The 15,218-nt window shown below is 40.5% G+C and overlaps 1 protein-coding gene across 1 annotated transcript in view; it reads left to right on the forward strand.

The window, feature by feature from the left end:
• Nucleotides 1-3,073: 3,073 nt before the first annotated feature.
• The window catches only part of INTS4 (integrator complex subunit 4), a 119,925-nt gene continuing 107,780 nt past the window's right edge, over nucleotides 3,074-15,218 (forward strand). Inside the window, exons 1-2 of the mRNA XM_068555912.1 lie at nucleotides 3,074-3,351; nucleotides 9,045-9,239. Coding sequence (XP_068412013.1) covers nucleotides 3,298-3,351; nucleotides 9,045-9,239 — 249 coding nt within the window. The 5' untranslated portion in view covers nucleotides 3,074-3,297. The remainder of the gene's footprint in view (nucleotides 3,352-9,044; nucleotides 9,240-15,218) is intronic.

The following is a 15,218-nucleotide window of genomic DNA, read 5'->3' on the forward strand; positions in this document are numbered from 1 at the left end:
CTGGTGGCGCAGTGGTTGAGAATCTGCCTGCCAATGCAGGGGACACAGGTTCAAGCCCTGGTCTGGGAAGGTCCCACATGCCGCGGAGCAACTAGGCCCGTGCGCCACAACTACTGAGCTTGCGCGTCTGGAGCTTGTGATCCGCAACGAGAGGCCACGACAGTGAGAGGCCCGTGCACCGCAATGAAGAGTGGCCCCCACTCGCCGCAACTAGAGAAAGCCCTCGCACAGAAACGAAGACCCAACACAGCAAAAATAAATAAATTAATTAATTTTTAAAAAAAAGAAAAAATAAGATTTCCCTATAATTTGCATTGAAACAGAAAGTTTTTAAGTGCACAGAAAGGTATGGGGAGTACAGCAGTATGACATAGGATACAAATCTTTGTCTAAAGAAGTGTAAATTATCTATTTTCAGTAAGTATACCTAAATCTAAGCAATAAGAAACCATTGTTTTTAATTTCAGCATTTGTTCTTAATGTTGTACATAAAATAATGGCTTGTTTTACAATTGCTGGCAGCTTATTTTTGATAAAATATGGTAACAATTATAATAGCTGCTAACATTTATTAAAGGCACTGTTTGCTAAGTCCCTTTAATTACGCTGGACACATTTGTATATGTGGTAGTCTCTTTGGTCTGGGATGCCTTTCTTTCTTTCTGGAAAATTCACTATTTCAAAGCCAGATTAAAAATTGTTTCCTCTGTAAAACTTCCCTGAGGCATCCTGAAGTTAGGTTTGATCAGTCTGGGTGTCTCCCTTCCCTGTTAGACTGTAGAACCTTGAGGGTAAAGACCGTTTTTTCCGTGTTTTGGGGTCTTCTGTACCTACCACAGTCTGCTTCTTTTTCTAAGCATCCTACATTAACTTGTTTCAAAGAATGAAACAACAAACAGCTAAAGTTTAGCGCAGGATGTAAACCTTAACCTTGGATTTATTAACACTAGCACGTGAACCATACTTTACTGTGCAAAATGTTTCTGTGTTATTTCATTCCACTGTCACTACATCTTTGTCAGGCTAGGTGTTAGTGCAATTGTAGTTGAGGCTACTTGTTCATTAAGTGCTAGTCGTAGTGAAATAGGAGGGAAGGGGGCAGGGCACAACCTTTAAAAGAATGACATGGCCAGGAGTTCCCTGGTGGCCTAGTGGTTAGGATTCTGGGCTTCCACTGCTGTGGCCTGGGTTCAATCCCTGGTCAGAGAACTGAGATCCTGCAAGCCGTGTGGTGCAGCCAAAAAACAAACAAACAAAAAGAATGACATAGCCATTGAGGATATGACATAAACTGGTTAGAATCAACTAAGTCCAAGATGGCAGAAGATTCACCGTCCAGTAGACCTTGAGCCTCATTATATGCTCACTGTAATACATTAGCATATGCCAAATGACACACCTACAGGCGCCTACAGTTCCAAGGCAGACCATAAAAGGCCAAAAAGTGGGCAGTGGCCCAATTCCTGGAAATCCCCATCCCTTCACCCAAATAGTTGAATAATCCTCCCACTCACTAGCCTATGAAATTACTCAGCCCACAAAAACCATCTACCCCATATTTCAGGGCCTCTCATCTTCTGACATGGCTCACACTCTGTGGAGTGTGTTTCTCCCACCACCGCTCTCACTTTTTGAGATGGACTGCATTCTGTCTATGGGATGTTGTATCTCTCTAAATAATCCATGTCTCCCGTATTGCATTGCCTCTTGATGAATTCCTTCTGCGCTGAGACATAAAGAACCTGAGCTTCAGTAAGTCCTGACACCAGGTGAGCAATTTTAATTAAAAGACAGTGGGTTTGAGTCCCAGTCAGAGTTTTGGCTGAGTAAAAGTCCCAGCCCATGGGTTCAAATCCAAGTGTGAGTTTCGGCTGGGTTCAATCCCATCTGAGTTGTGCAGTCTGAAGCTTTGTTGCTTAACCCTTGGCCTCAGAATTCTTTCCACTCTCCCTTAGCTGTCAGAGGATGGCTTGAGTCCTTAAAGGATAGGTAGCTTTTGAACAACTGGAGTGAGAAAGCTGGGAGAAGTACCCTAGGCTGGGGCAGGGGTGGGGGTGGTGGCATCCAGCTTCCTGTAAGCAGGTAGGGTAGGGGGGCCCCAGAGAAAGAATCAGGCATGGCTTTCTTGACATAAGGGAAGCAATTTTTAGCCTAAGCCATTTTGTGACCTAAGCCTGACCACGTCTGTCCTTGAATAGGTCTCGGTAATTAATTAAGTGAGGGAATGCAGGAACAAAGGAAAAGCAGTCAAGAAACAAGTTTCTGGGACTTCCCCAGTGGTCCAGTGGTTAAGACTCAGAGCTTCCACTGCAGGGGGTGCAGGATCGATCCCTGGTTGGGGGACTAATATCCCGCATGCCATGAGCCATGGCAAAAAAAAAAAAAAAGAAACAAGTTTCTCCCCAAGGCATATACATAACAATCTGATACATGTCTTCGGGTTCTACAGGAACTAAGACTCCCCACCCAGGTGGAGGATGGAATGATGATGTCGACCCTCCTGACTTCAATCAACTAAAGCCTGGACTCTGTTGACCTCTGCCCCAATTCTACGATGAATTCTCCTCTGCTCAAGCCCCTTCATGAATAGGTACGCTCCCTTAGCTTAACGCCTCCCCAATTTTCCTGTTTGGAGACATACTGCATTGGGGAAGATTCTTTGTTTTCCTTACTTGCTCCAAGTAATATATCCTTCCTTATTCCGAACTTTGGCTTAGTCGTGTCTTTTGGGTTCACTAAGGTGAACCAGTTTTCCAGTAACGGCTTGACCAAGAGGAGAGTGCAGGCAACATACAGATGGCAAATATTGTGAACAGCAATGGATGAGGCGAACGTCAGTTTGACCTTCCCTTATCTCCTGAGTCAAAATCCTTACACAGCTCCAGGTTTTGTCTCTAGCTCTGGAAAGCTCCACCTCTGCCCTTTACCGGAGAGTACTTCCTCCCTCCCCGGGCTCAGTTCCCCCGCCAGTCTCTCCGTCACTCAGACCAACAGCAAGCTCCCCAAATCCCCCATTGGCTCCTCTAGCCTTTCCGACCCGGCTCCTCCCACCAGAAGCCCAGCCCCCTACGCTACGCTCTCGCTCTGGCTTACCTTCCTCCGGCGCAGGTGGCGTAGGCGGCCAAATCCGGCGGCACAGCGGCAGGGCAGTCGAGCAGCCGGAAGCGGCCTCTCTTTCCCGGAACCCCACTGCCTTGTGGGACCGTTGCTGGTTCCTCCAGCCTGGGCAGGTTTTCCGGACTCTTCCGCTCCACCTCTCTCCTCGGGTACGGAAGCTGAGAGGGTGTGAGGATTGCCATGGCGGCGCACCTCAAGAAGCGGGTGTACGAGGAATTCACTAAAGTGGTTCAGGTAAGCTCTGGAAGGAAAGGTCCCGGGACCGGTCTTGGGTAGGGGAAGGTTCTCCACGCCCCAGGCACTTTGCCAGACCAGGCGCCACAAAGCTGGGTTGAGTGCCTACTGCTTTGGTAGGCAGCCTCTCTGAGGCTACACTTTAGTGGGCGTGTCGTTTGCCGCTGCTGTTGTCAGCATTAATACGTGCAGTCTGACACTAAAAAATTATTAGAAGAAACAAACAGCGCTTTACAATCTACGAAAATATCTTATTCGTTACTTCATTTTATTTGTATTACATTAGCATCCTCGTTTTACAGATGAGGACTTTGAGGCTTCCGGTGGAGTATGAGGACACAGAGCCAGTTAGTGGCAAATTGCCTCCCAACTCCCGTTACAAAAAAAGCGCCCAAGGACAAGTTGGCTGTATGCAGAGCTCTAAGGGATTGGAAGAGGAGTCTATAGAAATCCTCAAGACCCAGTCAGAGCAGGCGAGGGTCACAGGCTTCATAGGGGTGGAACTTTCTGTTGGTAGAACAGTTCACCTAGGAAGGAGGGTAATACCTTCCTCCTTTAGAGTTAAGGACTGGTGGGCCAAACCCGTGTCAGCAGTCAGTGATTCTCCTTGCATTTCCTCATAGATACAGCTGAAGTAGTGGTTGATCCCACGTCATACCTTGTGTTGTGCTTCTCAAACTTTGTGTATCCAATTCACCTGGGGTCTTTTTAAAATATAGATTCTACTCAGTAAGTAAATCGGGCCGGGGAGGTGAGGCAATAATCTGCATTTCTGAGAAGCCCTCAATTGATGTCAGTCAGTAGCATCCTTCCGTCCATAGACTTGTGGAGTAGCAAGCTTTAGACCATCCAGCAGGACACTGATCCTTAAACATTTCATTTATTCCTTCAACAAGAGTTTACTGAGTAAAAGAGTGGTTACTACGTATTAGGTATGGTAAAAAGTGCTGAGCTACAAAGTCCAATACACATTAGGGTCCCTGTCCTTTAGGAACTCACAGGCGAGTGGGAGATGCGGAACGGCATATCTGTGATTATAGTACAAAGAGGTAATTGCATCGACAAATCAAGTCTTCCTCTTTTTACAGCTACTTGTTTTTTTTAAATAAATTTATTTATTTATTTTTGGCTGCGTTGGGTCTTGGTTGCTGCGCGCGGGCTTTTTCTAGTGGCGGCGAGTTGGGGCTACTCCGTTGCGGTGCGCGGGCTTCTCATTGCGGTGGCTTCTCTTGTTGCGGAGCACGGGCTCTAGGCGCGCGGGCTTCAGTAGTTGTGGCACACGGGCTCAGTAGTTGTGATTTGCAGGCTGTAGAGAGCAGGCTCAGTAGTTGTGGCGCACGGGCTTAGTTGCTCCGTGGCGTGTGGTATCCTCCTGGACCAGGGCTCGAACCCGTGTCTCCTGCATTGGCAGGCGGATTCTTAGCCACTGCGCCACAAGGGAAGCCCCCCCCTTTTTTTAACAGCTACTTCTTTTTGTAAAAACTCCCTAGCCAAACTCCCTAGCTCTTTGTGATTTAACAGTATTCCTTCTAGCTGTATCTCTGCCTTTTTTGTTTTGTGGACACTTTGTGACATATTCCCATTGTGTGTAGGGAGGTTAGTTTGCTTCTTATTCTTGTTTTTTTCTGAAAATAACCTTGATATTTACCTTGACACTCTTTTGTTGCTCCTTTTTATGTGAAATTAGTTTTCCTCAACTTTTAAAATGAGTCAACATTCAGGAAAGCTTTTTGGCTTCACAGAGCTCCCTCTTCTGTGGCTTGCTTTTTGGGATTTCCTGGCTCTGTTTCCTTTGCCCCCCCTTTTTAAAAAATTGTGGCAAAATATATATAACACAGAATTTATCATTTTAACCATTTTTTAAGTGTAGGGTTCAGTGGCATTAAGTACTTTCACTTTGTTGTGCAGTGTCACTTCCTTTCTTTCCAGTATTCTGTTGTTCCCCCTTACCAAGACTACTCACCCCTCCTCCAGCATGCCACGTGTTTGCACCTCTCCAAACTTTTGTATCTATTGTCTCTTTTACATAGAACGGATGTCATGCTTCCCTCTCTCTTTGTTCTCCACCCAGTGGACTTATATTTTTGCTTTAGTCTCTCCTCCCCTGCTTCTGTAGCACTCATCTGTTTGTACTTATCACTCAGTGCTACTATAATTACTAGTGTACATATCTCCCCACCAGTTTGGGCTCCTTGAGGGCAGAGATGATGCGTGGTTCATCTGTGTTCCCTCGATAGACCATAAGGCCTGGCTCACTAAAATGTTATTGATGGTTGAATGATAGCAGATATTGGTCTGTCCTTCTCCTTATATACTCTCTAGGGAAAAAAAATCTTTCCAATCTTTTGACCTAACTGCAGCCCAGATAACACTGAAGACCAAATTTGTGTGGAATAGGATGGAAATGGGTAAAGATTTTAAGAGAAGAGCTCATTTCTTCACTTCATTGTTCATGCATCGTTACCATGGGGTGATGAAATGAGATCTTACTGCTTCTGTTATTTTTGCTCTGCTGTGAAGATGAGGGAGAGAGAACTGATATGTATCTAGTGCTTATTATGTGTTTGCACAATAAAGACATTATACTTTAGACTTCTTAAATATCCCTATGATGTAGGTATTGTATTCCTTTTCATAGAAGAAGGAGAAGGCCTCCTCTAGCTAGTAAGTGGTAATTGAACTCAAATTCCTCTGACTTCAAAGCCCTTGGTGTTTTTATCATGCCATGCCATGTTCCTGTCTAGAATAATCCTAGTCTCTTCTCTGTAGAAGTGAAAATTTGTAAAGAGGTGATTGCTCAAGGTATCATTATGATGCATCAAGCGTTAAGGAAAAGTTTTTTTTGAATTTTATTTTATTTTTAATACAGCAGGTTATTAGTTATCTTTTTTATATGTATTAGTGTATATATCTCAATCCCAATCTCCCAATTCATCCCACCACCACCCCTCACCCCTTTCCCCCTTTGGTGTCCATACATTTGTTCTCTACATCTGTGTCTCCATTTCTGCATGCAAACTGGTTCATCTGTACCATGTTTCTAGATTCCACATATATGCGTTAATATACGATATTTGTTGTTCTCTTTCTGACTTACTTCACTCTGTATGACAGTTTCTAAGTCCATCCATGTCTCTACAAATGACCCAATTTCGTTCCTTTTTATGTCTGAGTAATATTCCATTGTATGTATGTACCACATCTTCTTTATCCATTCGTCTGTCTGTGGGCATTTAGGTTGCTTCCATGACCTGGCTATTGTAAATAGTGCTTCAGTGAACATTGGGGTGCATGTGTCTTTGAATTGTGGTTTTCTCCAGGTATATGCCCAGTAGTGGGATTGCTGGGTCATATGGTAATTCTATTTTTAGTTTTTTAAGGAAACGCCATACTGTTCTCCATAGTGGCTGTATTAATTTACATTCCCACCAACAGTGCAAGAGGATTCCCTTTTCTCCACACTCTCTCCAGCATTTGTTGTTTGTAGATTTTCTGATGATGCCCATTCTGACTGGTGTGAGGTGATACCTCATTGTAGTTTTGATTTGCATTTCTCTAATGATTAGTGATGTTGAGCATCCTTTCATGTGTTTGTTGGCAATCTGTATGTCTTCTTTGGAGAAATGTCTATTTAGGTCTTCTGTCCATTTTTTAATTGGGTTGTTTGTTTTTTTAATATTGAGCTGCATGAACTGTTTATATATTTTGGAGATTAATCCTTTATCCGTTGATTTGTTTGCAAATATTTTCTCCCATTCTGAGGGTTGTCTTTTCATCTTGTTTATAGTTTCCTTTGCTGTGCAAAAGCTTTTTAGTTTCATTAGGTCCCATTTGTTTATTTTTGTTTTTATTTCCATTACTCTAGGAGTTGGTCAAAAAGAGCTTGCTGTGATTTATGTCAGAGTGTTCTTCCTATGTTTTCCTCTAAGGGTTTTATACTGTCCGGTCTTACATTTAGGTCTTTAATCCATTTTGAGTTTATTTTTGTGTATGGTGTTAGGGAGTGTTCTAATTTCATTCTTTTACCTGTAACTGTCCAGTTTTCCCAGCACCAGTTATTGAAGAGACTGTCTTTTCTTCATTGTATATCCTTGCCTCCTTTGTTATAGATTAGTTGACCATAGGTGCGTGGGTTTATCTGTGGGCTTTCTATCCTGTTCCATTGATTTATATTTCTGTTTTTGTGCCAGTACCATATTGTCTTGATTACTGTAGCTTTGTAGTATAGTCTGAAGTCAGGGAGTCTGATTCCTCCAGCTCCATTTTTCTTTCTCAAGACTGCTTTGGCTATTCGGGGTCTTTTGTGTCTCCATACAAGTTTTAAGATTTTTTGTTCTAGTTCTGTGAAAAATGCCATTGGTAATTTGATAGGGATTGCATTGAATCTGTAGATTGCTTTGGGTAGTATACTCATTTTCACAATGTTGATTCTTCCAATCCAACAACGTGGTATATCTCTCCATCTGTTTGTGTCATCTTTGATTTCTTTCATCAGTGTCTTGCCGTTTTCTGAGTATAGGTCTTTTACCTCCTTATGTAGGTTTATTCCTAGGTATTTTATTCTTTTTATTGCAATGGTGAATGGGATTGTTTCCTTAATTTCTCTTTCTGATCTTTCGTTTTTAGTGTATAGGAATGCAAGTGATTTCTGTGCATTAATTTTGTAACCTACAACTTTACCAAATTCATTGATTAGCTCTAGTAGTTTTCTGATGATTACTATTGATTACAACTTTTATCTTCTGTTTTGATCCTCTGTATATCTACACACCAGGGCCTTACGTAAGCCCTGGAGTAACAGGTTCCCTTTTACATGAACTTTTTGGCACTCATCATATGTAACAGATGCATCTAGAATAGTTCTAGTTATGCACCATCCTTGGGAAAATTGAGAAAATAGTTACTCAGCTAATTTTGTGTGTTCTGTGGTTCAGATGAGTATCCCTGATTGAGATAGACTAGTGGTAGGTCATCATTTCTGTTTTACAGATGATAAAAATGTGAATTATGACGTACTTAGAATAGAGCAGCAGAGTTGGAATCAGAGACAACTTCTAATTCCAAATCAATCATTCAGTAAATATTTGTTAAGTAGCTGCAGTTTGCTAGGCATATGGCAATGTATTTTTTTCCTACACTGACCATCCTTCTAATAAAGGTAGAATGATTTGGGTGAAAATAGTCATCTGTTATGAGAGGAAGATTTTTTTCCTCAGTGTAAGCTGCAGACCATTCCCATCAGTTCTAGTTTTCTTAGGAGGCAAGGTGAGCCTAGTAAGTGCCTCAGCACAGTCTGAATATATTTGTCGAATTGAGATTTCTTTTCTAATAAGGAGTGGAGCAGATCCTTTGTTGTCCTCTTAACCCTAAAGCTACAATAATCCTAAGAGATAGGCAGAACAAAATATTCGTGGACCTGCTTTACAGAGAAAGAAACTGAGACTTAGAGAAGTTAAATAACTTGCCCAAAGCTGTAAGAGCTAGTGAAAAGCAAAATTGGGACTCATAGCTTTGTCTCCAGTTGGCTCCTTTCCCAGTTCATAACACTGCTCTTTGTTTAGGCTGGGTCTGTTACGTAAATACATTATTTTGGTATAGGAAAAATTATTTCCATCAAACAAGGTAAAGTTAAATTTACAAACTTTCTGTTTTCAGTCAATTTTTCATGTTTTATCTTTCCTACCCTCTTGCAGCAACAGCAGGAGGAAATTGCTACTAAGAAACTCCGACTGACAAAACCAAGTAAATCTGCAGCACTCCACATAGATCTGTGTAAGGCTACCTCCCCAGCAGATGCTTTGCAGTACCTACTTCAGTTTGCCAGGAAGCCTGTGGAGGCAGAAAGTGTGGAGGGAGTAGTCAGGATTCTCTTGGAACATTATTACAAGGTAAGAATGTCTTGAGGACCTGATGGGAGTGTGTATGGGAGTGTGTATAAGAGTTGTATCATGTGTCTGCAGAATGGGTTAATATGCAAAATAAATAATAATGTTCATTCAGCAGTCTTTTACTGAGTGTCTTCCATGTGCTAGGCACTGTGGATACAGAGATAAAAAAGATCCAAAAAGATCCTATCATCAGAAGCTTACAGGGGCTTCCCTGGTGGCAGAGTGGGGACACGGGTTCCAGCCCTGGTCCGGGAAGATCCCACATGCTGTGGAGCAACTAAGCCCGTGCACCACAGCTACTGAAGCCCGCACACCTGGAGCCTGTGCTCCACAGCAAGGGAAGCCACTGCATTGAGAAGCCCGCGCACCGCAATGAAGAGTAGCCCCCGCTTGCGGCAACTAGAGAAAGCCCACAGGCAGCAACGAAAACCCAATGCAGTCCCCCCCCAAAAAAAAAAAAAAAAAAAAAAAGAAGCTTGCAGTATCTAGATGGAAACAGATGTGAATGATAAAATGCATCAAATTGCTCAGAGTACTGAGAGAGTGCATTGGAGCACAAAGGAGGAGTTAACTTCAACCATGACCCTTCTGTAACCAGATTTGTCTCTGGCATATAGTCCTCTCATCCTGCTGTTACTGCTTTAATTCAAGGCCCTCATATCTAACTGCAATAGCCATTTTTTAAATTTTTAACTGTTTTTTAGCTAAGTGGCATTTTATTTTTCTATTTTCATGGGTTAGAAAAAAACATCAGTTCATGCATAGTTAAATACAGGAAATATTTTAAGCAGAAAATGAAATTTGCAAAATGCGTTTATTTTTCAGTTTTTATTTGTAAGTAAGATCTGAAGTAAAAGAAGAAATAATTTTCAAATATTTAAATCATAGATGACTTCGAATTTTAAACTTTAGTATGAAAATTACTGAGCTTATAGAAAAGTAGAGAATACTGTATGAACTGCCAAATACCCATCTTTGGGATTAAATAGTTATTAATATTTTGTCAAATTTGCTCAATTTGTTTTCCTGAAGTTTTTTTAAAGTATCATAATATTTTTCCCTAAATAGTTCAGTAAATACCTCTTAAAAAGGGACACTTAAAAAATATAACCATCTGACCACCTCAAGTAAAATTAAATTGCTCCTTAACGTCATCTAACAAATAGTCCATATTCAAATTTCTCTAGTTGTTCCCAAAATATCTTGTTATAGTTGATTTGTTCAAATCGAAATGCAAACTGTCTCCACACATGGCATTTGCTTTTTTGAAAATCTAGAACAATTTTTATTATTTTGGTGACATTGACCTGTTAAAGAAATTTGGTCAGTTGTTTTGTAAAATGCCTTGTTTTCTGAACTTATTTACTTTCTTGGTTAACTTGCTCCTCTATCTCCTGTATTTACTGTGAACTGAAAGTTAGATCTATAGACTTTGTTAGATCCCAGGTAAGCATATTTTTGAGAATTTTAAGAATACTTTATAGGTGATGATTTGTACTTCATATTTGCATCGGTCAGGATGCATATGTCTTGAAGTCCACCTTGCTTCCTATCTTTTTCCCTTTAGTCTTTCTTTACATATATAATGTTCTAGCTTAATCAGAATGCTTGCAGTTTTCCAAAGACCTTGTATGTTTTCAGAAATCAGTGTCTTTTCACATGTTGTTACCTCAGCCACTGCCCTGTGATCTGGTCTGCCATTTTCTCTGTCAAGTATATTCTTTCCTCAGAGTCTTTCCACTTATGCTTCCTTCTGCCTGGAACACTTCCCTCAGATGTTCATATGTGTATTTCCCACACTTCATTCAAGTCTTTGCTCAAATGTTACTTTTTCATTAAGGCCTTCCTTTATCCCTCTGTTTGAAACTCTGTATCCCACTCCAGCACTTTCTAGCCCCTTCCTTGATTTTGTTTTCTCCGTAGCACTTACCATTTTCTAATATTGTATATAATTTTCTCATTTATTTTGTTCCTGCCCATTTCCCTGTACTAGGATATAAGCTCCTCTTGAGCAATATGGGATTTTTTTTTCCTTCCAGTTTTATTGAGATATAATAGACATACAGCACTGTATAAGTTTAAAGTCGCAACATAATGATTTGACTTACATACATCATGAAATGATGACCACAGTAAGTTTAGTGAACATCCATCATCTCATACAGATCCAAAATTAAAGAAATAGAAAAAAAAATTTTTCCCTTGTGTTGAGAACTCTTAGGATTTACTCTCTTAACAACTTTTAATATATAACATACAGCAGTGTTAATTATATTTATCATGTTGTATGTTACATCCCTAGTACTTATTTATCTTATAACTGGAAGTTTGTACCTTTTGACTGCCTTCATCCAGTTCCCCTCCCCCCACCTCTGCCTCTGGTAACCACAGATCTGATCTCCTTTTCTATGGGTTTGTTTTTAAACTATAACTGACCTACAACACTATGTTAGTTCCTGTTGCACAGTATAGTGATTCAGTATTTCTATACATTTCAAAATGATCACCACAATAAGTTGAGTTATGATCTGTCACCGTACAAAATATTAAATAGTTATTGACTATATTCCCCACCCTGTACATTTCATACCCATGACTCATTTATTTTGCAACTGGAAGTTTGTATCGCTTAATCTTCCTCACCTATTTCTCTCCTCCCCCCCAACCCCTTCCCCTCTGGCAAACACCTATGTATCTCGATATCTATGACTCTCTTTTTGTTTTGTTGTGTTTATTCATTTGTTTTGTTTTGTTGATTCCACATGTAAGTGAAATCATACGGCGTTTGTCTTTCTCTGACTTATTTCACTTAGCATAATACCCTCTCGGTCCATCCATGTTGTCGCAAATAGCAAGGTTTCATTCTTTTTTATGGCTGAGTAATATTCCATTGTGTATATGAATCACGTCTTCTTTATCCATACATTTATTTATGGGCACTTAACGTTGCTTCCGAATCTTGGCTGTGATAATGCTGCAACAAACATAGGGGTGCGTATATCTTTTGGAATTAGTATTTTCGTTTTCTTCTGATAAATACCCAGGGGTGGAATTGCTGGACTGTATGGAATTTTGTTTTCAACTTTTTGTTATGGAACATTTCAAGTATATATACAATTAGAGAGAATAGTTTAATTCCCATGTACTCATTACCCAGCTTCAACAATTATCATTTTATGTCCAAATTTGTTTTATTCCCACCCTCACTCCTACTGTCCACTTCCATTTCCTCCACTCTTACCCTCTACCGGATTCTTGTGAAACAAATTCCTGGCATCGTATCATTTTATTCATAAATTTCAGTTTATATCTCTAAACAATAAAGACTCTTTTTAAAAGCATAATCACAATACCGTTACCATGTCTAAAAGAAAAATTGGACTGAGGCATTCTGATGTCAGACCCCAAGCTCTTTAACCAGGCCATGCTGTGTGCATTAGTCTAGCAGATTCTAGCCCCAAAGGAAAGGAGGAGGGATGGCAAATGGGTCCAGTTCTAGATTGATGACCATAGTGTTTTTTTATTCTTTCTTCTATTTTATCCGGAAATGTGGTATCTTGTATTTTAGTAGATAACTACTTTGGCTTCTGCTTTTCTTATCCAAGGTTTTCTGTAGTTGAACTTGTTAATATTTCACATGAGGGGTTCTTCACTTATACTACTGTGTTAGTTGCTGTGGAGGATGTTGAAGAACTGTGAGACATGTTCTTTGTCCTTTAAGGGCCAGTAGTATAGTTGGTAGATCAAATAATATATGTGATATATAGATGGTAAGGGCTTGAGTTATTCATTTATTTATTTTTTTCATTCACTCTAACTGTTCTGAATACTAATTCTGTGCCAGGCCTTGTGCTTCATGTTGATGATACAGAGATTAATATATGATCCCTGATCTGAGTCTAGTTGGGTAGATTAAACAAAAAATGGATAATAATACAATGTCATAGGTGCTATGAAATCTGAGACAGGTTATGATATAACTTTAAAGAAGAGGGTAATCAATTTTACTTGGGAGCATGGGCCTAGAAGAGCATTATAGAGTAGTGATGCTTGAGATGAATCTTAATCAGATTTTGGGCAGTTGGAAAGTAGGAGGAAAGACGTTTTAGAAAGAAGGAGCAATTGTGAGCAAAGGCATTGAGATGTGAAATAACTTGTCACATTAGAAGAAATACAGGTAGTTTGGCTGGTGTAGATTTTATTTTATTTTATTATTTTTTAAATTAATTAATTAATTAATTATTTTTGGCTGCGTTGGGTCTTTGTTGCTGTGTGTGGGCTTTCCCTAGTTGCAGCGAGCGGGGGCTACTCTTCATTGTGGTGGCTTCTCTTGTTGCAGAGCACGGGCTCTAGGCCCACGGGCTTCAGTAGTCGTGCCATTTGGGCTCAGTAGTTGTGGCTTGTGGGCTCTAGAGCTCAGGCTCAGTAGTTGTGGCACACGGGCTTAGTTGCTCCATGGCATGTGGGATCTTCCCGGACCAGGGCTCGAACCCGTGTCTCCTGCATTGGCAGGCGGATTCTTAACCACTGCGCCACCAGGGAAGTCCCTGGTGTAGATTTTAGATTGAGAACTCTTTAAGAGATTAGACTAGAAATCTTGTCTAATGGAAGGTTCTTGTATTCTACCTTGGGGGTTTTTGCTTTAGACATGTCACTCTTGGGGGCGGTATGGAGGATGGAGGAACTGAATGAGGGCAAGACGGGAGTTAGCGTGACCAACTAGGAGACTGATAAGTCTACAGCAAGATGAGGAAAGCCTGAACAAGGACAATTTTAATAGTGAGAAGAGCAGTTATTAGAGAGGCCTTCCCCTGAGGCAGTTTTAAGTTTAGGCATGAAGGGTACCAGGGGATAATTTCAGAAAGTAGAAGAACTTGAGTGAAGTACCTAGATGAAGAAAGAATGTTACTAGGTCAGATACTCTCTTGCCTCCTTGCCTTCCTCTTATCTGCTAGACTTAGTACTTCTGTTTTCTCTGCTGCTCCCTTGTGTTTGGAGGTCTGTGACTCCATTCCAGACCATTGAAAGGCTATGTATCTTTTTTGTCCTCTTTCACTGCAGAATTAGTGTATTTGACTAATCTATTGTCTCTGAAAGACAATTACTTGATTTGATGATGTTATTTTAATGATTTGAAGTCCGTAAAGAATTGGCTTTTATTTGTGTTCAAAACTGCATTTGGTATCTCCCTTCATTCTCCAGTCTACCTTATAGCAAGAAATGTACCACCAACAATATAGACCCTTAAATCAGAAACCCAAGAAGGATCCTATATATAACCCTCACCCTTTCCTCTCTCCATATTCCCTTCCTCACCAACTCATGTTGATTTTACCTTCTAAATATCTCTTAAGTCCATCTACCTCTCTGTTTCCATTACTTCAGTAATATAAACAACTGTCATATTTTTAATTTATTATTATTATTTTTTAATTTTTTGGCTGCACCACACAGCATCAGGATCTTAGTTCCCCAACCAGGGGTCGAACCTGCACCCCCTGCAGTGGAAGTGCAGAGTCTCAACCACTGGACCACCAGGGAAGTCCCAACTATCATATTTTTAAGCTTTATTATGAAGTATAACATGTAAAGGATACGTAGAAAAACCTCATATAGCCTATTGATCAACATGAACACAGTATGTGACTACCATCCAGGTCAAGAAATGGAATATAATCAGCCTCCCATAGGCCCCCTCAAAACTCCTTCTAATTATTTCTCCCCCCTTTCCCAAAGATAACCACTACTCTCCTGACTTTCGGGGTAAAAACTGCCTTTTAAAAATTTTTTTACCATTTAAACTTGTACTAAATACAGATTTATTTGGTAAAAAAACACTCCTTTCCTTCCTTCCTTCTTTCCTCCCTCCCTCCCTCTCTGTATGTATCTTTATGTGTGACTTTTGCTCAAAATTCTGTGAGATTTATCTATATTGTTAACTGTAGCTGTAGTTCATTTTTACTACAGTATAAGATTTCA

The sequence above is a fragment of the Eschrichtius robustus genome, chromosome 11, assembly GCF_028021215.1.
Source record: "Eschrichtius robustus isolate mEscRob2 chromosome 11, mEscRob2.pri, whole genome shotgun sequence".
Lineage (NCBI taxonomy): Eukaryota > Metazoa > Chordata > Mammalia > Artiodactyla > Eschrichtiidae > Eschrichtius > Eschrichtius robustus.